General features: G+C 32.3%; 1 protein-coding gene across 1 annotated transcript in view; it reads right to left on the bottom strand.

Moving 5' to 3' along the window:
* The window catches only part of LOC131848591 (cell adhesion molecule Dscam2-like), a 123,536-nt gene that overhangs the window by 28,422 nt on the left and 67,727 nt on the right, over positions 1-27,387 (bottom strand). Inside the window, exons 3-7 of the mRNA XM_059198507.1 lie at positions 21,477-21,549; positions 18,719-18,795; positions 4,559-4,595; positions 1,767-1,834; positions 909-1,003 (exon numbers count right to left, since the gene is read on the bottom strand). Of these exons, the coding sequence (XP_059054490.1) occupies positions 909-1,003; positions 1,767-1,834; positions 4,559-4,595; positions 18,719-18,795; positions 21,477-21,549 (350 nt within the window). The remainder of the gene's footprint in view (positions 1-908; positions 1,004-1,766; positions 1,835-4,558; positions 4,596-18,718; positions 18,796-21,476; positions 21,550-27,387) is intronic.

Here is a 27,387-nt window from a genome sequence, read left to right as displayed (position 1 = left end):
GTAATATACATTTCAGACACTGAAAACTGTCTCAAATCGGTGCGTTAGTTCTGAAACTATGTATAACAAAACCTGCATTCCCATTCTCGTTTCCATTACACTTATCAATATATTTCGCCTAATTTACATAATATCTCTTTAAATTATATGTTATTCTGATTTTTAAGGTATATTACGTAAAGCTTCCTCAAAATCTGTTTTGCGTGAAAGAGTAACAAACAAGAGAGTTTGTATGGATGTGTGTGTATGTATATGGATGAGTGTGTGTGTGTATGGATGAGTATGGATGGATCCATACTCACAAACTTTCCCGGTTATAATATTAGTACTATAAAATGTACATTATACACATTATACATAAGGACTATATTTGATTAGCAAATAAAATTAAGTTATTACTCCCTTAAAGAGTACAATTATTTTGGTAAACAACTAATTGATACAAATGATCCTATTAATAATTCCCGGGCGATCTATTTCCGACAACGGTATTTAATTGATTGGATCAATTAAAAGTTTTCACCTATTTATCTTACTAGTAGGTCAGTCCCTAACTTGTAGTTCATGAACAAACAAGCCAACAAACAGAAAGGAGGTCGACCGCCTGAAATGAAAAGTTTATGTCCTTCCCCATGCCAAAGACCTGTATTCATGCCTAATTTAATGAAGTGAGGCTGGTAGGTTGTTATAGAGTGTAGATGAAAACAAACTGATTTGCCGCTATCTTTAAAATTATCTAAGTCATAATATCACAATTTTTTGAAATGATAGCTATCTAGGTATCTCTAGAACTTTGCGAACACCTGCCAGCTAAAGTTTTTTTTTTTTATGCGATAGGATGATAAAGCTGATGTCCCATATCATTGGTATATTTGGTATATAAATACATATTATAATTAATTACTTACATCTTCTCCTGGAGTAATAAATTTATCGTTGAAGTGTTGTGTAATTACGACGTTTCCAGATCCTATATCTCTTTTATGTCTGTATGTTTTGATATCTGGAGTAGAGAAATATGAAACAATAAATCAATTATATTTAAACTACAAAAATGAACTATACCAACTTTGAAAAAGAACACTTATTTACATTGAAGTCTCAATTATAATATCTCAATTCACATAACGCCATCTAGTCCCAAGTTAAGTAGATATTATAATATAGGTAATAACGGTCTAGCAGTCAACGGTTAACCACAAGTCCTTACTTCCGATGGTCGCGGCTTCGATTCCTTGCACGATACAAACATTTATATTCATGAGTATGATTTTTATATCTGAATATTTTTTTATGCCTAATATTAATGCCTTTACAAAAAATATTTACTTGTGTATTTGTATCAGTTGTCTACTAATTACAACACAAGCTCTGCTTAGCTTGGGACTAGATGGCGCTGTGTGAATTGTCCTGAAATTATTACATATAGATTATATTATATATAATCTATATGTAATAATTTCTTTATATTATATAATCATACGTAACGATTGCCACTTTCCAACAGGTAGACTATTACCGTCTTTGATATTACAGTCGTAAAAAAATAGGTGACATTGTAGTAAAAATAACTTTACCATGCGAAAGTAAAAATGAACTAGCAACTACTTTGTGATATTATTACTCTTGTAATATTATATATTGTACACGTGTACAGGTTTTATGTCATTTCAAGCGCAAATGCTTAATTAACGTCCATCAACATTGTAATATAACATGAGCTTCATGTAATACAAAATCTTTCATGTTACCATCACATAACTCACCGGGAAATCTGGACGTTGCGTCGTGAGAGGCACTTTCTCGCCGTTCCGTTTTCCTGTGGGAGCTTGTTCTGAAATAAATATAACATTTGTAGCGATTCCTATTTATACACCAGTAGCTATGTTGTTAATTAAAGGTATTTTAGGGATCCATGTCGATATAGAAAAAATGGAAATTATATTTTATCAGCACATAGTAACATCCATTCCTCTGATCTATAACCTCATCCTATTCAAACGGAGATCGAAATTACGACGCCCTGAGCCAAGCAATGAACTGCTAGCGGTGGTCTCAGACCAAATCGTATCTACAAATCCTTTTACTGTTTACGGGATACACGGTGAAATCCACCCTATGCAGATTGAATAGTTTTTTTTTATTTATGACAATGTAATGGAACATACAACCCAATTTTCACCCTTCTACAGTTAACTCTAATTTTTTAATAGTAATTTTAGTTTATATGGCAAAACAATGTTTGCGGGGTCAGATAGTATTAATATAATAATATTATTTCATATGTATGTTAATATATAATATAGGCCATTAGACGCCTGAAATAGAATATTGGTTCGGATTAGAAATTCAAACGTACACATAAGTTTTTCGTGAATACAAACACAATAAATCCAACGATCTAATTATTCGGCGTCTCGTACGCAAACACGGCGTAGTTTAACAACGGTTAACTATGCATAAATTAAACTGAGATTAATGAAATTACCGCGGGCGGCCATGCCCCCGCATAATGTTCAATTTGAATTTGTGACTTGATGTATTTATGTGTTGGGTGTGTGAGCGACACATGAATCGTGTCCGTTTGAAGTATTAATGTGATTTGCTATCTAAAATAGAAGGACAGGTGATCTGTATTGAATAGAATACATTTATTTAACCATAGCACAAATTAAGTTCTAAGTTAAGGTAGTTAAAGCTTGTGTTATGGGTACTAGATAACTGATACAAATACATAGATTTTTTTTTGTAAATACATATATATTATACATAGAATACACCCTGACCGATACAAAAAATCGACTCATAAATACAAATGTTTGTGCCGTGCAAGGAATCAAACCCGCGACCATTGGTAGTTTGCTTATCCATTATACCACCGGGGCCGTAATAAATGTAGCTGTTCCCAATCAGGTCGGTTTCCGACTTTTTCCGACCGATGGCTAACCTGACTACACAAACATTTATAATCTATTGTAATAACGTAATTAACTTATTCTACGAGCTCTCGTTTGCTCTCATTACTAACAATCCACCCAAAATATAGCCTCAGAAGAATATATTAAAGACTCCAAAATCTTAAGTGCGCTTATAATCTTGGTAGATTTTGTAGGTTTATGGGGTCAGGGATAACAGAATAATGGATACCGGTAAGGATTATAGAGATCGTCCGCCGGCCGCCTGAACACGGCTACGTTGAAATAATATCCCATTTTATTCGTTACAAAGTGGTGACTACAATTTTTCATAACTCCAACGTAGTTTTCCTAACTTTAAAAAGCAGCCTATAGTATCTTTACAATTGTAATTTTAGATAGGATGATTAGAGGCATTGTCAACAGTCGAAGTATTGATGAATACAATCATCATTACATAGTATAAAATAAAGTCGCTGTCGCTGTCTGTCCGTCACTATGTATGCTTAAATCTTTAAGCAACGCAACAGATTTTGAAGCGGTTTTTTTAATAGATATAGTGATTTTAGAAGAAGGTACATGTACACCCGAGCGACGCTGGGGTTAGTAGCTAGTAATTAATATTTTGGTCATCTTTACCTAGTCCAATGCTTCTAGTCTATTATTTAGATCTTTCAAAGAATGCAATGGACTTTTATGCAATTTTTAGAAATATATAGAGTGATTTAAGAGGAAGTTTGATATGTATAAAATGGACAGATTATATAGAAATTTTATTTATTCTGCTGTGAGGAGTATAATGCTCAATACCAGAAGCGCATCCTCAACAACCACTGGTTGACAATAGACATCGCGTTGATGACGACATCACACCATCAACCAGTAAAAAGCACCGCTCATCACGCTATATATATGTATGTACATATTCACAAAAGTAGTATAATTATAAGATACCGAGCAAAACCAGAGCAAGTCACTAGTACGATATAAAACTAAGATGACAAAGGTCGACATTGAGGGAACAGTATCACTTTAATGTATATCTTTTATATATTAGTTACAAACATTTCATATTTTCTCATAACAGTAAGCGAGAATTTTATGCATCGACACGTGAGCAAGCAGCAATGTTCATTAAAAATGTATAAAATCGGATTTCATTCATTCCCCAATGAAGGGACTTATATATATATAAACTTTTGGCCGCGGCTTCGCTCGCGTTCAGAAGTATTATTATTCATTAGGTATAGTTTTTGCGGCTTTACTATTGTTTCCTTTCTTAGAGAATGCCTACGTCATAGTAGCTTTATGCATGCAAAGTCTCAGCCCGATCGGTTTAAAATTGACAAAGTTTCATACAAACTTTCATCCCCTATTTTATTCCCTTGAGGGTAGAATTAATCAAAATCCTTTCTTAGCGGATGTCTACGTTATAACATCTATCTGCATGCCAAATTTCAGCCCGATCCGTCCAGTGGTTTGGGCTGTGCGTTGATAGATCACTCAGATTTATTGAGAGCTTCTCTGCACATCATATTTGATATTTTGTGTAGACACAGTTCACCATGAGTCACATCACCTTTTCGTAAGTAATCTACTATAATTTATATTAAAACATAATAAATAATAACTACGGAACTTACTTTGAGGTATGTAGAGTCCTTTCACTTTGCGATAGATCTAAAAACAAAAAAACATTATTATATAAATTAATATATTGAAAATTCTTTCTTATCTATACGATCATACAAATAAATAAAATTGGTGTGTCTGTTTGTAATATTGAAATAACCGTTTTTTACTACATACATATGAATGTAAATACAGTACATACACCAAAATAACATTTTTTTACAATTTTTAATTAATCTCTGAAATGGCTGGACCGATTTTGACGGGACTTTTTTTGGCAGATAGCTAATGTAATAAGGTGTAACTTAGGCTACTTTTATTTTAGAAAAATAAAGTTATATTCCACGTGAAGTCGCGGGAACAGCTAGTGGTAAGTAATAATAATATCCTTGGACAATTCACACAACATCATCTAGTCCAGAGGTGAGCAGAGCTTTACAGGTACTAGAGATTTTTTTGTAAATACATAATACAATGTACATTAAAAACACACAGACCGATACAAACAATCATACTTATGAATACAAATATTTGTACCGCGCGAGATATCGAACCCGCCACCAGCGGTATACCAAACTGCTCGACAATCATCCAGGCGCTGTGTGAATTGTCCTGAGATTTATTATTATTATTTATTCTGTCCAGTTTAACTGACTGCAGTCATTTAATAGCACAGATAAGATAATATACTTCAGAATAACTAGTCATTTATTCATCGTATTTTTTATTTCTTACTCGTACCTAAAATACAGGTTTATAATTAACTAGCCACTCGCCCCGGCTTCCCACGGGTGTACATGTATTATATATAAAGATTATATATAAGATTATTATATTATTATTATTATTTTATATGTATAAGATTTTTAGAGACGGACAGACAGCGTCAGCGACATTGTTTTATACTATGTAATGATTTAATTTACCAGGAAACGACGAATAATGTAAAAATAGAAGAATTAAAATCATTATTACTATTATTACGTTCAAAACAGTTCCATTATCATGACGTCACATTTATAAAGGATGTTCATTTATTTAAAAGATATAAAATGAGAACAAATTGAGAGCAGTTACCTGCCCGAATACTGCAGTCTGGTGAATGTGAGGGTGCGGATGTAAACCTTTAGCACGGATGCTGTGCCATCACATCCGTACCCTTATACTCATAATCGTTAATATACAGGGTGTTAAAAAATATGCAGGCAGTATAAAGGACAAGTAGGTATGTTAAATATAGAAGGTCGTTATATTTTTAAAATAAGAACAATAGTTACAATGTTAGTAAAACTTTTTTTAAATTTCTTATTTTATTTTATGTAACTGGAATGGAACAAAATAATTGATGATCCGCTTAACGGAAAGTGGCATTCACCGCCTATAAATGTAAAATAAACGTATATTAATAAAATTTAACATCTGAATAATAAACATAAATGCAGATAAAAAAAATCAAAGAAACAGTATTGCAATTCATATTGGTGAAAGAGATTGCTGTTGCATGTTTTTGCGCCTGGATGCAAAAATACACATTAATATATATGTGTATTTTTGAATCACAAATTATTTTTTTTGTTTGCGTGTATCCTTCACCAGAGTTATAAAGTTTTTTTTTCGGTGTCGTCCAGATTTGATCTCACAACTTGGTTCTTATTTTAGCCGACTTACTAAGTCATAGTAATTAATCACTGAGCTAGAATACTTTCATAATACACTCTAACAAAATCATAAAGTTTTTACATATCAGCACGTATCTAATGGAAATTATCTTTATGTGCTAAATTATAAGATTCATTTTCATAAAAATGAGTAAACGTATAAACAAAATTATAAGCAAACTCTCGATATCGCATTGAACAACTAAAATCAAAAACAAAACACTCGAAGCCGTTGAAAATTTGTTTAAAATCACTAGAGAAAAAAAACTATTAAAAACAAATGCAGCGATTTCCAAGCAGTTTAGTTAAAGTGCACCGACTGACGAGACTAACTCTGCAACTACTCGTACATAGCTCCGCAACTCAGCTATACTCTCGAAACTCTCCCGCGGTTGCCGGCAAAGTTATTCGACTCCCGAACTACTAATCCATACCAAAGTTACCTAATAATCCGAACTAATTTGAACTTTATAGTCTACAAATTAAAGTTCTTTAAAGCTGTTAACGACTAAGGGTTTTTGATAAAACTCCCACGAATCTGTCGAGTGGATCGCGTCTTGAATAGAAAATTTATCATTTTAAATTTTCGAATACGTATGTTTACTCCTGAACTGCTAATCTATACCAAAGTTTGCTAATATACGAACTAATTTCAACTTTATATCCTGCATTTAAAGATCAATAATGCTCAAAGCGTGAGGTCTGGAGGTCTTTTTGAGAATATATCCAAGTATATAGAACGTTTTAGTTTTAAATTTCGAATGCGAATTTTCGAGATCAAAAACATTCACGAGTTACTCATCTATACCTAAACTAACTAATAATGCAAAGTAGTTTCAACTTTATATCCTAGATATTAAGATTCAGAAAATTTAAAAATATAGTCTTCAAAACGCATTTTTAGTCATCAAACAGGTTGTCACGGAAGCGGAAATTGGAAAAATATGAATATATTTTACTATATCCTGGAAAGAATTTATGTACAAAGTATATCTGACAGCGATGAAATATTTTTCTAAATCATATTATATTGTGTCATGATGTAAATGTGAAATAAAAATTTAAATACACTAACACGGAAATTGAGTTTAAAAGGTTTTTTTCGGACTACTCTATGGCTGTGACCAACAGCAGCTGATCTTTACAGCTTCACCGGACAATAAAGGGCAAGTGCAGATAGCATTTCAAACACGCGAAAGGACTTAAGGAAAGCTGAAGCCCAACTGCCGCCTGAGGGATATGACTTTAGTCTGAGGGCATCGCTAGGGATTCGAACCTATGCTTAGGCCGTCGTAATTTCGATCCCCGTTTGAATTGTACAGGGAATCGATCGAGAGGAAACATTTCTATGTACATGTAGAAGTCAATATTGTTTTATTCCAGTACAGTTAGATGGCGTTGTATTAATTCATATATTTTTATTTTTTGTAGAACTTTATAGAGTCGTGTTTTTGTATGTTTGGAATAATATTCGGCTGTAACCTCATAGTTATATTTTCATTCAACTAGTACAAAACACTCCTGATTTCTAGAACTTTTGTACAGTCACCCATATTTCAATTTGTCACCCGTCCATCCATACAACTGTGCATTGACTTACGAAGTATTCGGTTAAAAGTATTAGCTAAGCATTAAGCTAAGCTTTTTATAGTATAGAAAAAAACATCAAAAGACTGTCCCCCCGTTAGACGAGTGACGATGGGGTGAAGGGGATTCTTGCCCTCTAAAAACCACTGTCTGTAGGGTTGAGTTCCACCGCCATAGGAGACGCGGTAGAATGCTAATGCGTCTTCGACGGGATGGAACTCAACCCTACAGATCGGCCCAACTAATCGGGTGTTAAACTGTATGAATTTAATTTCTCGCCACCAGGGAGCAAGGAACGGAGTAACTGCGTTGAATATTACTATCTCAGCATCCAATTACGTCTTAATGACACAATAACGGTAACAATATGTTTATGGCTGTTCTAAGCCATGTTTATGATAAAGGCAGGTGAATTCGCAGTAATTAACATGTTAATTATAATTTTGTTCATTATACATTGACGGCCTTGGTGATGTAACGGCATACCGCCTTACTTGCAATGGTCCCGTGTTCGAGTTCCCGCAGGATTACAAACTTGTGTATTCATAAGTAGAATTATTTGTGTAGGTCTGGGTTTTCGCTATGTGTATTTTTTTATTATTATTTATAAAAAATGTATTTAAGTATATCCATCAGTCATCTAGTACTCATAATACAAGCCTTGTTTATCTTGGGACTAGATGGCGCTGTGTTAATTGTCAATTTCGTAAATACATTATCATTTAAATAATACTGTGTGGAATAATATCATTTTATCTTTATTTATAACTTAATAATAATAATATCGAATCGGATAAAGCAAATTTAATATTTTTATAGCATAGGGAACAAACAAGTTCCGGCTTATCTGATAGGAAGTGATTACCGTCTCCCATGAGCACCCACATTAACAATGAATTGAAATCTTAGTCTGTCCATTCGTTAGTTATTTACAACTGAATGCGTCTGCTTTTAACTCGAATAATTAATTCAATATTATTGAGAAAGGTGAAATTGAGAAAGAAATTTGTGCAGGCAAAGTTGCAGGTAATAGCTAGTTTTTTATATTGATAAAACTGAAACGAAATATTAGTTATTATTACGAACTTAAATAAGTTGCTCTTAAGCTGTTCTGTCATATTAAAAACCGCATTTATCACGCATCGTACTCTCGTGAACCCGTATAGTGGGTTCACACATCCCTTTCTTACCTCTTACCCTTTAATTTAACCGACCCTTATATCCCGGATACGTAAGACTACATGTCCAAGGTAATTAAACATAATGCTGACTTTAGTGGGAAACATTTTTTTTTTCATTTCTCCGATAGTAACAAAAACATGAACACTTGACGACATGAGGGATAGTAAAAGAATATCTCAAAAGATCTCAATTGTGTAACTAAAGCTGATGATATTCAATAGGTTCTAATGACTTTTTTTATTGTATGGAAATATCTTCAATCGTCCCCCTCGATGGGTGGGCGAAGAATTCGTAGGCACACCGTTTTAGTGGGTAAAAATTCCTCATTCCCCAAGTGGGATTTTCACCCACTAAAAAACCACACGGGTACCTACGAAAGTCATTACCGGAGTCTCGAGGTCGCTTTAGCATAACTATTGTAGCTCTGCCGGTGTTAGCCCACTTTGATGGTGTATATCAGGGAATAGGCACTAACTTATTGGTCAACACATTGCAATTGCCCTGGTGTTGCGTTTTCCAGCAATGATATTTCTGAATCGATACAATATTGAAATATTCAAGAAAAGCCGACCAGGCACTTGCAATTTCCCTGGTGTTGCGGGTGCTCATGGGCGATGGTAATCACTCATCATCAGATAAGCCGCAATATCGTTTGTCACCTATGCGTTAAAAATAAAACTCATCGGCCTGTAAAATGAAAAAAATATTTATTAACTAGTTGTTTCAGAGATTAGCGCGAACAAACAAAACTCTCAACTTTATATGTTAGTATATTTAGAAGTGTATTCAAAACGTGGAAAAGTTGTAACACAGTTCCAGAGGTAACACAATAGAACTTTCCTATCTGCAATGTAACTTTCATATATATATAGTTTTACTAACTTTCCGTTTGTAAGTGACAGACAATTCAATACTTGTTAGGTTTCTGGGGAATACCGTGACAATACTTTTAGTGGGAGCTCGTATTGTTGGCGACTGAAATTTTACTTAGTACGATGTACCTGTATATTTATTGTTGTTCAAGTATATATTCTTATTTTTAAAATTTCATACTTAAGAAATAACAGCTTAAATGTTTTTTATCTAATTTGAACGAACTGATGGAAAGTACTGGTGAAACTGGTGCCGCTTATATACTTCATCATCTGTTTCTTCCTTATTATTATTTGGGGTCGGTGTAATATGTTTTTTTTTCTTTCATTCATCTCTATTCGCAGTCATCGGTATTTACTCCCATTCTTACTATATCATCTTTCTCATATATATACTTACATGAATTATTTTATATTAAATAGCACGATTTTATTTCATTTTTGCAATAATAGGTACATGAAATATGATGTTAAATTAGAATGTAATTTTTTATTAACGACCTATAGAAAATCAGGACTAAAAAAAACTGGCTTTTAAAAAAAAAGTAATTCAATTGAGTTTCTTGCCAGTTCTTCTCAAATGGAGCTATATTCCGAACTGGACGGTAGGGAAAAAAATAAAATTATAATGTAAAAAATTTGACGTTCATAAGCGGCTAATATGTCCTAATAAAAGAAATAGAAATAGAAATAATCTTTATTCAAATAAACTCATTACAAGCACTTTTGAATAGTCATATTTTGATTCTACCACTCATTCGGAATGCAGATTCATCACAAGAAGAATGAGCAAGAAACTTGTGTGTTGCTCTTTTTAATAGATGTTTTTTTTTATATAAATAATTACAGTATAACAAGTAAGAGGCATGCGATAATCAACATAGAAGTCGCTACGCACTCATTATTAATGTAATCAGATAATATTGTCAGTGCTATAGATTTAAAGTTTTTCTATAAAAACATTATTATCGTTAACGAATTCTTCAATTTTATAGTAAGCTTTTTTGCAAAGGAACTGTTTTATTTGACATTTAAATCTTTTTTCTGGCAGATTTATAACAGACTCTGGTATTTTATTGTAAAACCTTACGCAATTGCCATAAAACGAATTACTAACTTTAGCCAAACGACATTTAGGTAAAATCAGTTTGTTATTGTTACGTAAGCTTTTATTAGTGCAATCACTAACTCTTTTGAAACTGTCTATATTCCTTCTGGCATAGATGATATTTTCATAAATGTATTGAGAAGCAACGGTGAGGATATTTGATTCCTTAAAACACTCTCGCAATGACTCCCTGGAACCCATACCATAAATGGAGCGAATGGCCCTCTTTTGTAAAGTAAATAGTGTATTTATATCAGCTGCTTTGCCCCATAACAAAATACCATACGACATAATGCTATGGAAATAGCTAAAATAGACAAGTTTAGCCGTTGCCACGTCTGTTAATTGTCTAATTCTTCTTACCGCGTAAGCGGCAGAACTAAGTCGACTCGCCAATTTAGTAATATGAGCACCCCATTGCAACTTGGAATCTAATGTGATACCTAGAAATACAGTATCGTCAACAAAATTAATAGATTTATTGTCCAATACGATTTTTGAATCTACCGGCCTTACATTGGGGAGAGTAAATTTGATACATTTAGTTTTATTTGCATTTAGTAGCATATTATTTGCCGTAAACCATTTTAAAACATAAGAGAGAGAACCGTTTACTTCGTCCATATCATCAATATGTCGATTGACTTTGAATACTAATGAAGTATCATCAGCAAACAGAACTATGTCAGCTATCTTTTCTACCATATAAGGAAGATCGTTTATGTAAACTAAAAATAAGAAAGGACCTAGAATAGAGCCCTGAGGAACACCCATTTTAATACTAGTTCCCTCAGACTTTACACCATTTATTTCAACAACTTGCATTCTATTATTTAGATAGGATTTCATCATGCATAGTGCTTCATATCTAATACCGTAATATTCTAATTTGAGTAAGAGTGTTTCATGATCAACGCAATCAAATGCTTTTGAGAGGTCACAGAATACACCGATAGCATCCTGTGACCTCTCCCAACAGTCAAAAATGTGTTTCATTAAAGCTACACCAGCGTCAGTAGTTGATTTACCGGCCGTGAAACCAAATTGCCGACTGTGAAGCAGTCTATTTATTTTAAAGTGGTGAAGCATCTGATTGAGCATAATTTTTTCAAACACTTTACTTAGTACTGGTAAGATAGAAATGGGCCTATAATTACCTACTTCAGTTTTATCCCCTAACTTAAAAAGTGGAGTTATTTTACTATGTTTCATTAAATTGGGAAAAACACCGTCAAAAATACATTTATTGAAGATAGTTACTAAATATGGAGCAATAACATCTATAGCGGTGTTAATAACTTTAACAGACATGCCCCAATGGTCTTCAGTATTTTTTAAATTTAATTGTTTAAATGTTTTCGTAATTGTAGCAATGTTAACAAATGTAAATTTAAATGTAACCGGACACGAAGCAACATTGTCAATAAGGAATGATTTAGCTGTACTTGGAGAAGAGTCCAAAGAGGACGTAATATCAGTTGGAATACTAGCGAAAAATTTTTCAAAAATATTGACTATTTCTTTTGTGGACGTTACTAGTTTATCATTATAATTTAACGTAAAATCATTATATGGACTTTTAACTTTGCCAGTTTCTTTATTAATAATATTCCACACTGTCCTAATCTTATCCTTGGATTCTTTAATTTTTTTATTTAGATAATTAGACTTTGCTACATTACATACCTTTTTAAAAGTTTTTGAGTATCTTTTTACATAATTTACGAATGTACTATCGAAACGGTATTTTTTTTGATCATATAAATCAAATAATATATTTCTACTTTTAAGAATTCCCTTTGTAGCCCATTCTGAAAATTTTGTTTTGTTACTAATACTGATAGTTTTTTTGTTAAAAGCCTTATTATACTCGTAAGAAACAATATTGAAGAAATCTGTATAAAGTTTGTTTGGTTCATCAGATTGAGGACAAAAATCTAATTTACTACGAACTGATATTTTAAATTTATTGATCTTATAACTAGTCAAGTCTCTTTTTAATAAATTAATTTTCCTAATTTTGTTTACGTGATTTGGAAAAATTACTAATTGACCACAGTGATCAGAAGGAAGGTTGTTTAATATTATTTTATCTAAATATTCACTGTTGCTAAATATGTTATCCAAACAAGTAGCAGACGTGGCTGTGATACGAGTGGGTTCGTGGAAGACATTACTCAAGTCAAAAGATTGAAATAAACTCATTAATTTAGTTTTTGTGGTGTTATGTGATAAAATGTCAACATTGAAATCACCACACACTTTAATTTTTTTGTTAATATTAAATACTCTTTTTAAAATATCCTCCATTACCTCTTCAAATAAATTATAATCACTATTTGGAGGTCTATATACACACATAACTATATAATTTTCTAGTTCCACGCAGGAAATTTCAATACAACACTCAACGGAAAGATTGCCAATATCACTACGTTCTTTTACTTTTATATTATTTTTCACCAATATCATGGAACCTCCTCTATTTACTATTTTTCTATTAAAGCAGCTGACAATATTATAATTGTTTAAGCTTAACATCATATTGCTCACTTTGAGCCAATGTTCAGTTAAACATAGAACATCTATATTATTTTTTTCTAAAAACAATTGAATAATTAATTCACAGCCGAGAAAACTTTGTATGTTCTGGTGAACAATTTTCAATTCTGATAGCTTTCCCTTTGTCTTTTTCAGCAGTTTAAATCTGCAGTCATATTTAAATTATTGTAAATAAAAGGATTCTTACTAGAATCAATATTTATGTCAATATTTTCAGAATGTTTAGTATTAACATTAGTACAAATACTACTAATTGGATTAGTGCAACCCATTATATTACTTATAATGGGGTCATTTATATTATAAGCTAGTAAACTAGCTATATTTCTTATTTGTTTTTTAGGCAGATAAAATCTATCTCCAGTCATACAAAAGTTTGTAACAAATTTGTTACTATCAAAAAATAAAAAGTCATTATGACGACAAGTCATATTATAAATTAAATTATTAATATTATATATGAACTTATTTTGTTCAATAGTCAGAGAATGACAGTAAGGAAATGCACATAAAATTATTTTACCTATGCCCAGCTCAGCAATATTAAGCAAAGAGTTTACAAGTTTAATGACATGACTTTTTTTTACATTTAAACAGTTGCCTAAAGCAATGACTAATGTGGTTAACTTATCATACCTACCATTAACCACCTTATTTAAAATATTAGGCAATGAAGCACCAGGTAGACAATTATTTATAACATGTTGAGATAAACTTTCTGATAATGAACGGCCCAAACCCTTACCATATTCATCTGAATAAATAATTGTCCTTCGTACTGGTGCAACATTACAATTATCAGTTTTTAAAGACAAGTTAGAATTGAGTAAATTTGAACAAGGAGTGATTGACTCAGTCAAGACTGATGTGATTGACTTATTGTTATTTCCATTAGGGCTATATTGACAAGATTTAGGAGATTCAGGTGTCTCACAACAACATTTCTCTGTCAATGAGGTGAACCGCTCCATGTTGTAATTACCCAACTCTATTAATTTATCCAGTGATTTACTATAGTTATTAATTTCATGTTGAGCACACTCATATTTATTTGTTAAATTATATAATAAAGATTCCAACTCTTGAATTTTACTCTTTAATTTATTTTGTTCTAAATCCTTATCATGTAAATTTGTTTTACAATTTTGAAGTTCTTGTAACAGGTCTAATTTTTGTCTTCTAATATTTATAGATTTTAAACATTTAGTATGAGTTCTCACTAACTTTTCTGACTTTTTAATAAATTTGTTTATTTTTATATATTTTTTTAATTTATTGACACTATTAAATTGACTAGTACAACTATTTGAGCTGGGTGTATTTGTTAAATCTATGGTCACCAACGGCTGAGTAGACTTTTGATCACAAGTGACATTTAACAATTCTGTATACAGATCTAAGGTGTTATTATAGCTACTCACCCGTTTGTGTTCCAACATAGATTCACTATGTGCTTGAGCTTCCTTAAGGTGTCTCTCGAGGTGAGTGATACGCTGTAGATTTGACTCATATGTGTCCCTGCAGTGATCATATTCATTAACAATTTCCTGAAGTCTATCCCTGTCAACGCGTAGGTCTTCACAGAATACATTAATGTTTACAAGTTCCCCCTTCAGGGCCACATATTTGTCAAATAGAGATTTCATCTCTATTTCACTATCATCCCGTTCCTGTAACAATACTTTATTCAAGTCTTGGGTTTTCTTTAATTCAACGAGTGCCACCTTAAGTTTAGCATCAAGATCACAGGCTTAAAAGATTTTTTCATTTGAATTTGAAACCATTACACTAAGTTTTAATCCACATTGATTATGTGTTGTAATGTGTGTATATTGTTGTTTATTTTTTTTTTGTTTTAATATTATTATATGTGTCAATTATTACATTCTAAATAGATATACAAAATCATTTATTTACTAAACATTCTTGTTTACCGTAAAATCATTTTTCCAAAAACAAGTTTTTAAAAGCTTATAAAAAACTTGTGATTGCTAATTCTTTAAAGTATGGTAAATTATTACATATATATGCCATTACTAAATAACATTTTTTTTTCATACAATGTGATTCTACAAAGGGGCAACAATAAACGTATTAGGTTTCTAGATTTATGTCTGCTATTGATATCAGTCGTAGTATAGAATTCCACATAACTCTTAACGAAGATTTCAGTCTCAAGTATATATACATCGAAGCTGAGACATATAAGTTATGGATATCACGTTATCATGTGACACTCGTAGTATCACATATTTCAAAGACTAAGATGTGAAAATTATAGGAGAAGAGGCATTTTTGAATTGTGGTACTTTACTAAATGCAAAAGGCATTTCCTGTAATTTCCCTATCATATCTTACACTTTAACCATAACACAGCATACAAAACAATTTGCTGTCAGTTTGTTAGTCATTAAAATTACATACACAAAGAAACAAAATTAACTAGTAAATTTTTTTATAGCATAGGAGACAAACTGGATTACAGCTCACTTGGTAGTAAAAGATTATCACCACCCATGAGCACCCAACACCAAGAGAATTGCAAGTGCGATGCCGGTCTTTTAAGAAGCAACAAGCACTTTTCTTGAATGTTTCAATCGTATAGTTTCAGAAATATCATTGCTGAAAGATGATTCTACAATGTCAATCACTTTGTAGATTTGCGTAGCAAAAAGTTTCTGGAAAAACGCACTGTGGAGAACCGGCAAAATATCAAATATTTAATAATCACACACCTCGTTACAAAAAAAAATTCCTCTAAGATCATACGATAACATACCTTGCATCGAATAACGTGATAACTGCGAACAGGGATGAATGGAAGAGAATATATATTACGCCTATATAACATATTACGCCGACCACAAATAAATGGGATAAGGAAGAAGCAGATGATGACGATGCATACAAAACACATTCAGTAAAAAAATATCTTATACACACGCCTGTATACTCTATTCTTTATTTTTAATAATGAGTATGATTGTTTGTATAGATCGGTCATGTATGTATTTACAAAAATATATGTCAGTTGTCAAGGACCCATAACACAAGCTCTAGTTGGCTTAACTTGGGTCTAGATGACGCTGTGTAAATTGTTCTGAAATTACTATTATTATTATTATTCATTAAGCTTAATATTATATATACTATATGTAATTTTCAAGTACAAGTATAGTACTATATCTTTGTTTCTATTAATACTTTTCCAATACTTCACAAGGCACAAAGTTTTTCGATCAGTACAAAATTATCGATAGAACTTTAATTAATATATCGTACTAATTAACGAAGTCGATACATCAATTAACTAAAACAATGGACCAGTAGACTATTAATTAACTAGTTAAAAGACATCGCAATGTAAATCCCGGTACAGCTCGCATTCCGGAACAAATTTCCGCACAATCTACTCTTCTCTACAAATTCTGTACCGCCCTTCTGAATGAATAAGTTTCGTACAATGGCGAGCCGAATTAGTTATACATTATTAATTTTATTGGATTATTTTAATTGTGTTGTCATAATGTATTTTTTTTAATATATTAATTTGACGGCCTCGGTGGTCCTGCGTCTAGCACACTGCTTTACTTCCGATGGTCGCAGGTTGTTGGATTCCTCAGGTTGCAGGATGTTCAATTCCTCGCACAGTACAAACATTTATATTCATGGTATGATTGTTTATAATAGTCTGGATTGGATATTTTATATTTTATCTGGTTTCTATATATTATCTGTGTATTTATATAAAAAAATATCGAAGCATTTATATCAGTTGCTTAGTACCCATTACACATGCTCTGCTTACTTTACCGTGGGGCTAGATGGAGCTGTGTGAATTGTCCAGGATTATTTATTATTTAAACAATTATTACAATGTTTGTAAAACGTTTTGTATTGTAACTTGAAATTATCCAAAATTCTTTCATATTATTTGAACATTGAGAGAATCATTATATTAATACGTGAAGCAGGAACTTTATACCCCTGTTTAAGAAAATTGCGTATGGAGTATGAAATTTCGCACACTTACAGAGAATTAGTGCAGAATTATTATATTTTTTTTTTAAATTATGCATAAAACACATTATATCAATAAAAATAACATAACGCGTACGCAAGGTAGTACAGTCTTTAATAATTTAACCTTAATATTGTTTAAACTTATAATTTAAAGTCGAATTTCTACCTTTGGGCGACTACTAGTAACATTTATTATATGGAATATCTTACTAGTTACAAAATCTTTTACAGTCTGTAAATATTTTTTGTATAGTTTTCCTTGCACGGATGTGCACTCTCTAATGTTCAGTACCACAAAACATTGGATCCGGGATCTAGACTAAACTTTAAAAGCCGAGACGCGTTTCGCTCGCTGAAACATTTTTATTTTATAAATTTTTATTCACCGAAATAGCAAAATTCTATTAATGCGGTAAATGTGAAAGTTTGCAAAGATCTTTGGATATTTGTTAGTGAATTGGATTTTAATAGACAGACGGATATGTAGGAAATTCAGATCTCCGATTAATATATAGCATATGGACGGCTTTGGGGGTTTGATGGTTTGATGATTTTACATCCAATGGTCGCGGGTTTTATTACCAACTACGTCACAGCGTCAGGTTGCCTAAAAGGCATCTTTATCCGAGATAAGCCCTTCCTTGTGTTCGAGCGCTATCGAACATGAACAGCCGCTAGGCCGGGTCACCTGTCACTTTGCCTTGCGCCTACGACGTCGACGCACGCGTACCTTATTAATTAGACAATTAAAGTGCCTTGTATTAAATATAATAATTCACAGTCCAATACTTATTTTATTTTTTTAATTCATCGACACTTGCTTATTATTTTTAATATTCAACTTTAAGTTACAAGTGCAATAAAGAGTATTTATTATTATTTTTAGTTAATAACATTAATAAATCTGTTATATATATATCACTTGTGGTATTTTAGATAACAATACATGAGCTTAGGATTACAGTAGTGAGCAGGTTAGTTCTCGGTGTGAAAGTTTATGATAGTGGAAGGAATTCTCCTCCCACTATCATATCATTGGACACAATGCGAGAGAGAGTGGTGAGACAGTCTTAACTCATAGATAGGCTGGGAGTTAGAATTTCGTTCCGTGTTAAAACTCAAAGGCCCACGACAATCTATATCTACAAATAGGTGTAATAAACCGTCTACATTACTTACCATAATTCCCTTTATTGCGCGGTGTGTCTGGACTAATCCCGGGGGAGAGGAAAGATGACGCGGCATCCTTTGTAGCGCTGAAACAGAGGTATTAAATTTTATAAATGTTTTAAGAAATTTACATTTTTATTAAGCGCTAATTCATATCGTTTTCATTCATATTTTTACTGTACTTATTAAATACGACATTTCTTTTTCTTTAGTTAGAACTGTATCTATTTGGTTTCTTATAAGGTATAGTTTTTATATGTATACTATCTGTTCTCGTGACTTCGTCCGCGTGGAATGTAACTTTATTTTTATAAAATAAAAGTATCCTTATTACATCAGCTACATGGCAAAAAAAGTCCCGTCGAAATCGGTCCAGCCATTTCAGAGATTAGCCGGAACAAACAGACAGACAGAGATACAGACAAAAATAAAAAAAAATATTTATATATTTTGGTGTATGTTCCATATTTATATTCATATACATGTAGTAAAAAACGGTTATTTCAATATTACAAATAGACACTCCAATTTTATTTATACGTATAGATTAAAGACTAGGGCTAGCCTTATAGTCATTGACCCGAGTAATATGTGCCATCAAAAAAGCCCATTGTGTTCATAGTAATTTATATTAAATGATTGTTGACATATTAATATTGGGTTTGGACTATTGTTAGGTGCTTGGCCCTGTAGCTCTGCGACTTACATAGATCTATTGTACTCGCCCTTTTTTCAGATTTCACTACCTAGACCCGTCAGGGACAAGAATTGAAGGATTCTTAAGAGTGATGGTTTTATCTCCTCAAGATAGAATGTAAACTTTCTAAAGGATTATTACCTTTAGGCATGAGTGGACTATAACCACATAATATGTTTAGTGGCGTTTCTACTTCAATTTGGCAATATCTGCAGATTACCATATTAATTGTTGACAGAACAAAATGGCGAAAAGACCGTCATGTATGCGCGGCAGGGCACCAGTTCAGAATTACGGGACAAGAATAAGACTTCGAACCGTCTGGCAAGAATCGGGGACTCTAGAACCGTCTGGCAGAGTATCAGATATAAAAAACAGGACGTAAATAAAGTCTGGTCAATTAGTCCCATAATGCCAAATTCTCCAGAAATAGACCACTATGGTAGACCGCGTGGAAGTCAACCTGATATGGTACCATAGGGACCAACTACCATTGGGGACACCAATTCCCATTACTAACAATTCCTTCTCCCCTCAAGATATATTTAATGTGCGCATAAAATACACAACAATCTTGTATTTCAAGGTAATTTAATTCACGCCCCATATATACAGACAGTAGCCGTAATAAACAAAATGCCAGGGATTTAATAACGCAACTGTATAACGTTTTGACACTTCACAATGTTGTTACTTTGTCGGTTTCACTCATAAAATGTATAGGTTCGTGGTACAATGAGAGCGGATGCATATATTGGAGTTTTTTTTCTTTCCAATTGTTAATAAAAATATGAAATAAATGTAATGATTGAAAATGAAACGAAATGAATTAAATGAAATGATTTTAATTTCATTTCATATTGATGATTGGATTTAGTTGGTAATTACACATGTAATAGTCAATAAAATTTCTATTATTGAAATAAATGAAATGATTTTCATTTCATTTCATAGTGATGATTATAATTAGTTGGTAATTACACATGGAATAGTCAAAGAAAATGACTATTATTCACATGGTAGTAAAGTCACCAACTTATCAATACCGCGTACCATTCCATAATTATCACGTCAGAGCAAAAACCCACCACCATCTCACCTCGAGCTAGTAAGCACATTGTCTTTTGATTGTAGAGTGAAGATTAGGTAGTGAAATTACAGGATAAGATAACATATGTCTTTGTCCTCTGAAATGGCAACACATTTGGTTGACTGACCGCCAGTTTGTTCGTCATTCATTCAAATGAAAAAAAAGGGGACTGCAACCATATATTATATTTAGAAGCATAAAGGAAAACATAAAGGGAAACCGCGTTCCATCTCTCATTGTGCTACCAGCGTTATCTGGCACGTACATAAAACTTTAAAGGCAATAAAAAGAGATCTCGGAAACGGTTGATAAGCGCTTTTTTATTTGACTGTCCGACTTCACCTCCATTTTCTACTATTTCTCCAATCATTCTAGCTGTTTGTGATAGCAATTTTATAACGAATATAGAGAATTTATAGTCACAGTGTTAACTTCTATTCTAGGGTTTGTATATAAAGTAGAACCCTATGGTTTTAGTATAATGTTATATATGTGAGATTTTTTTCTTATGTAATGATTATACCATTTGCGGGTTGCGGATAATAACTAGTAGAGAAGGGCTGAAGATCGTGCCCAATGACATACCTTGGAAGATGCCTATATTCACCAGTGGACTGCAGTAAGCTGATGATGATGCTATTGTAATTATATAACCAATTACTTCTATTCTAGAGTTTGCATATAAAGTAGAATCCCATGGTCTTAATATAATCTTATATATGTCAGATCCTATTCTGTATTCTTTTTATTTTCTTCTTTCGTACCGATTATGACACTGCGGGTAGAAACTGGATGAGAAGGACTGAAGATCGTGTCCAGGCGTGCCTTGGGAGAGGCCTATGTTCAGCAGTAGAGTGCAAACGGTTGATGATAATGATGTAATTATAAAACCAATGCACCCTGATAAAGCTAAAAATGATGCTAATTATATAACCAATGCAACTTGGTACATAAAAATAAGTAGAAATGAATAAACTCACCTTATAGCTTGCTTGTTTATAATTCTGTGGCAGTCCTGGTTTCCGTTTCTACATGTTAATTCATTGGCAGCGACTGTAAGAGAAAACATTAAATGTTTTAGTTTTTTAACACAGACAGTAATAACTACAATAGTTTTAGAAATGGAAAGACTGTCTACAGTGACAGGATTACGAGCTGTTTTAAACTTTATGTTTAGTAAAGTTTAGTTTAGTTTCTAACAACCGCAAATATCACTAGAATATTTGTGTGGCAATTTTGTTGCTAATGGATTTATATTATTTTGTTGAATTCCGCTACCACTAGCATGAGTAAGGCAACAAATATTCAAACCTAACCATCACTACGGGAATCATTACGACCTTCTCTATTGGTGAATAAATTATTACCGTTACTGAGTCTACACCCATATTGCGACACGTGTTTCGCCTCTGAATGAGGCATTATCGAGCATTAAATAGAGTTCGGGATATAGCTTTAAACCCTAGTGTTAAACTAACTACTACTAAACTGCGTCAATTTGTATTTCTGACTGACACTTAAATATCTATATTCATAAATGTGAGTCAGTCGGAAAATACCACAGGTACTAACCTCTGGTTTAGGTATTATGAACTTTATACTTTATTTTTTTTTATATGAATAGAACAATAAGTATGTTGACCGCATCTGGTGGTAAGCAGTAACTGTCACCTGTATACATGAACAGCCAGATATCACGTTATTATGTCACTCTAAGATTCCACTTATGCGTTGCCAGTCCAGTCGACATGCCTTTAATCCTGTAATATCACTGCCTAATCTGCAGTCTACAACCGAAACACAGCTTACAGAGCAAGCTGCTTAGCTGGAATAGGTGAGGCTACGGTATATATATAGATGACTTATAATAATGGTAATCATTTATTCAGCACAGTACAGTGTGGAAAATATAAAAACTAAAATTGCGCAATAAGACTCCACTCAGTTGGCGCCGCAGCGTGTCACTGCAGCGCTGATTTTCAATTAGTTTTCCTTTGTTATATTTAATAATTAATCTTTATATATAAAAATTACGTGTTACGTTGTTTGTCCGAGATGGACTCCTAAACTACTGAACCGATTCCAAATTTGATTTGCGCATAGTGTGCAACTTGATCTAACTTGAAAGATAGGATAGCCTATATCTCAATTTATAGTCGCAATATTATTTTATTCAAGAACCTTAGCCACAGCAACGTGTGGCTAGTGCTGCTAGTGTATGTACTATAAAATATGTTTATTACGGGATGAATGACCCATTTGTTAGTATTTTTTTCTAATCTAATGTCAGTAAAATTCTTAACTATTTAGAACATAAACACTAACGTAGCTATACTTTGCTAGACCTCTAACAAGTACACTAACAAAATGTCTACCATTGTAAGTTCAAATTTTTTCATTAAAATTTTCAGAATGTTGTTGGAGCTACAACAATCTGTTGAATAACGATGAAGTTTTTTTCTGACCATGGCACAAAAGGGAAAGATTAAAAAGGTGTTAATTGTTGTTTGTTTAATTAAATTTATATCGTTATCTCCGAGTCTATTTGAATCAAACAAAGTAGTAATGAAAGCACATAATAATATCTTTATTGCTTGACCTATAAAATGTAGTCAATCGTTGCTCCCGCAAACGTAAAGTAATTAAACTTTACAACGCGTAAGATAAATTAAACGTTTACGACATGCAGTTAAACGACACTCTAAAGGTAGCAATTTGAATTGTATTAGAATTAGTTTTATTTCATAACAATGTTTCTATCACCAGAAAGTCAGACAGATAGGGATTGGTCTGTTCGAGTTACTTACGGTCACTGATTAGATTATTTTCTTTTAACAGAAATACAATAGTATATGCTAGTGGCCACTAGGTTCTCCCTAATTGGATTTTAAATAAATCTGCATTTTTGTAATCATGTACCAGGTCATTTGAAAATAATACAAGCTGTGTTTCTGTCAGTTCTTCTTATCTTGAAATCACTCCGAACTTACAGTAGAATTGACTTATAATAAGAGTGTGTTATAGACTTGTATGAATAAAGATATTTTGATTTTGATATTTTTAAATATGGATAGATGCAGTTTTTTTATGTCAGTTAGATATAGATTCAAGCCCGATATCTTCATATCTAGCGTTTTTTAAATAAAGACTACGATAAAATATTACGATTTTCCTTTGTTTTTTAACACTAAAACCGGAGAAATCTCTAAAATTGCATTGGACAATCTCAATCCTATTTACGTAAATAGCATATTGTGGATTATATATTAAACATGACGGTGGTTTAGTGGCTTAGTACACCGCCGTACCTACGATAGTCGCGGGTTCGATTCCACGATGAATATCTGTTTTCATGAGTATGATTGTTTGTATTGATCTGGGTGTTCTATGAATATTATGTATATATAAAAAAACTAATATATTTAAGTATTTCTATTAATTGTTTAGTATCCATAACACAACCTTTTTTGAGTTTGTGACCTAGATATTGCTGTGTGAATTGTATAGGGTTATTATTATTAATATATTTAGCTCTTTCTTGCTTGCTTTAGTTATTTTAATGTTTGTTTATCACATGATATGTTCATAATTTCGTGCCCAAAATGTTGAAGCTTTAATATTAGAAGCTCTATTACGTAGAATATGAACTTTTATAACAGCAACCTTCATGTATGTCATATATTATTAAACATGCTTGCTAATCCTCTTTCGGTGAAATGGACCAGAAAAAAGTCGCTTTTATCAAACGTCTAATGTTTATAAACACAAGAAACTTCATATATGTTACATCAGGTCTACCCAAGCTGTAGTTACAGGGCCTGTAAAAGTTAACAGAAGTTTTTAAATTATGTAATGTATTATTATAATAGATTTAACACTGTATAATAGTAACACTATCTGATATGAGAGAATGTTTTTAAATCATCCAAGTAATTGTTTAATTCATCTATTACCATACAAAGAGGTGGTTTGCGATGGTATAATTCCTAGAGGTATGAACAAAGTCAGATGCGTTTTTTTTTAAATCAGACGTAGATGTGTTTAAATCTAATATATTATAGACACTTTCTGATAACGTATCGTTCTATAATTGAATGTTTTTAGATCGCTCAAGTGATTTTTTTATTCATCTATTACCGTCAAAAATAGGAGGTCTGTAGCGGTATAATTCCTAGGAGAATGAACAGATTTAGATTTTTTTTTGTTTATAGCTGACCAATTATTATATTAATTAATTTTTATTGTTAATTACTGTGCCTTGTGTATGTATGTCTTTATCGTAAATAAAATTTTTATCTATCTATCTACCTAATAGACATTGTTCTTATAATATAAAATCAAGTAACCCTCCCGAATAAAAGAACTGCAATAAATCAACTACAATTTATTACAGTCCTTCCATATATCTTATATTTAGTTTTATATTTATTACAGATACATTTTTATGTGTCTAAAATGGTAAAGACTTTTATGGGTAGTCAGTATTTTTGCCATTTAATGTAATATACTAAATATCGCCAACTTGGTAAAGTGGGGTGCTGCTTCAAGGGAGGCTGGTGACTACAGAGCGCCATCTTAGACTATGGCACACCTGCTGACTTGTCCTTTGTGCCCAGCATCCTGCACAAAGGGGGACCTAAGGGATGCGACGGAGTGCGCAAGGGTTGTCGCGGCGTTCTGGGGAAAATATATTCAAATATATGTATTTAGTTGCCGTTGAAACGAAGAAGAAGACTAAATATCACCTATACATGACCAGCTACAATAGAATTTATCTTTATCAGTACAAGAATGCTGCATTAGCACGACTGATGGAAGTTCTATTGTCGCGAAAGCAAACGCTGTCTTATAAATCTCACAAGGAATTTAATCGGAAAGTAGAACAGAAGTACAAACACTTTGTTTTATTTCTTTTAACTGGTGTTCAAATAAAGGAGTAAGTAGTAAGTAGCGAATATCGAGTCGACTATATGAACTAGTTTGTTCATGTGCTGCCATACTTCCAGACTACGACGATAAAACTAATGTTTGCGATCGCAAATAGCCCTTTACTTTATTTAAAAATAAAATTTCAAATTTCAAATTTCGAACGTCAGGCACAGAACATCTATGATATTTTAATTACAATTTTGCACTCCTTCTCGAACATTCCGTGGCGTCACTATTAAAATCAACGTACAATACAATCTATGTAAATATTCTTTTTATTTAAATTTAAAACATATCAACCACCAATATTCCTCCAGCAAACAACTAAGTTACAGCGATTCACGCGTCTTTAATAATATTATAAATGTGTATATAATAATAATATTTCAGGACAATTCACACAGCGCCATCTAGTCCCAAGCTAAGCAGAGCTTGTGTTATGGGTACTAGACAACTGATATATGAATAATTTTTTTTGTAAATAAATACATATTATACATAGAAAACACCCAGACCGATACAAACAATCATACTCATGAATACAAATGTTTGTACCGTGCGAGGAATCGAACCCACGACCATCGGATAATAAAGCGGTGTGCTAAACCGTTAGACCATCGAGGCCGTCATAGATAGATGAAGAAAAGTTAATTTTTAATTAATTATTTGTTAATTTTAAACACGTATTTGAATTTCCTTTATTTACATAGATTGTCAGTTAATTACAAAAGTAGTAATGGATATATCAGAATATATTGCGGGCCGTGATTGCGGCCCTTACTTTCAGCAGGACTGCGTTAGATCGAGCGAAAGCAACGCGTCATTAGCCTAATGTACAAGAAACCGCATAGGTACCGTGTTTAGTTTTTTTTACGCGATGGAAAAAGTATTTGCGGGTAAATCTCTTATATTTTGCTGGTTATTAAGTTTTTCTTGCATGAATTTCGCTTCCGATGTGCGTGTAAGCGTATTTATTGATTGTTGGATGCTGCAGTGTTTGACACTCGATCATTTATATTATTATGTTCTGATATATTAAAATAACTCATAAGAGTTCCTTTAATAATAATATCCTAGTGCCAAACTAAGCAGAACTTGTGTTATGGGTAGTAGATAACTGATATAAATACATAGATACTTTTTTAAAATAAATACATACATAATATATATAGAGAACACCCAGACCGATACAAACAGTCATACTTATGAAAACAAATATTGGTACCGTGCGAGGAATTGCACCCGCTACCATCGGAATAAAGTAAAAGTAAATGCTAAACCGCTAGACAACCGAGGCCGTCAAATATGATTTATTAGAACTTCACATAAATATATATATAATCATTTTGATAGTATATTTTAGTTATTATATTATATTTTTAAGGTTTTTAATTATAGGTTCTTAGTTGTACAATTAAGTTATATAAATAAATTTAATTTTCGTTCATATATTAAGTATGTATTTACAAAAAAATTTATATATCTATGTATTTATATCAATTATCTAATACCTATAACACGAGATCAATATATATTATCTATTTATGTTCAAGTGCATTAATATGTGGTCCAAAATATATTTTTGAAAGTGAAAATACAAAATCATATTTTCCGTATTATGCCCATCTACTCTCGAAAAACCGAAAGTATTTTTTGTATATGTATATTAAGACAAATAAAAAAAATCTTAACTAACTTCCTAACTGATTATCTTACTAAAATGGCATATGGGATTTTTAGTAATGTGGACTAATAGCCACATTTCTATAACTATGTCAGGTCGACCTCCACGTTCTTCCTCCTGGAAACCATCGAAATAAATTCATGGTAATTTTACCACAATGAACTAACTGACCTAACCTCATACACATCTTATCTCTACGGTTACCTCGCCAGCGTAAATCGTTAGCGCAGGCGAGTGCACCATTCCGTTAAAAAACATTCTAAAATAAATTAATATTT

This window comes from Achroia grisella, unplaced genomic scaffold (genome assembly GCF_030625045.1).
Source record: "Achroia grisella isolate CSIRO2021 unplaced genomic scaffold, CSIRO_AGI_Agris_v1 utg5640, whole genome shotgun sequence".
NCBI classification, from domain to species: Eukaryota; Metazoa; Arthropoda; class Insecta; order Lepidoptera; family Pyralidae; genus Achroia; species Achroia grisella.
The sequence above is the reverse complement of the archived record's forward strand: the minus strand, read 5'-3'. Positions and strand labels throughout refer to the sequence as shown.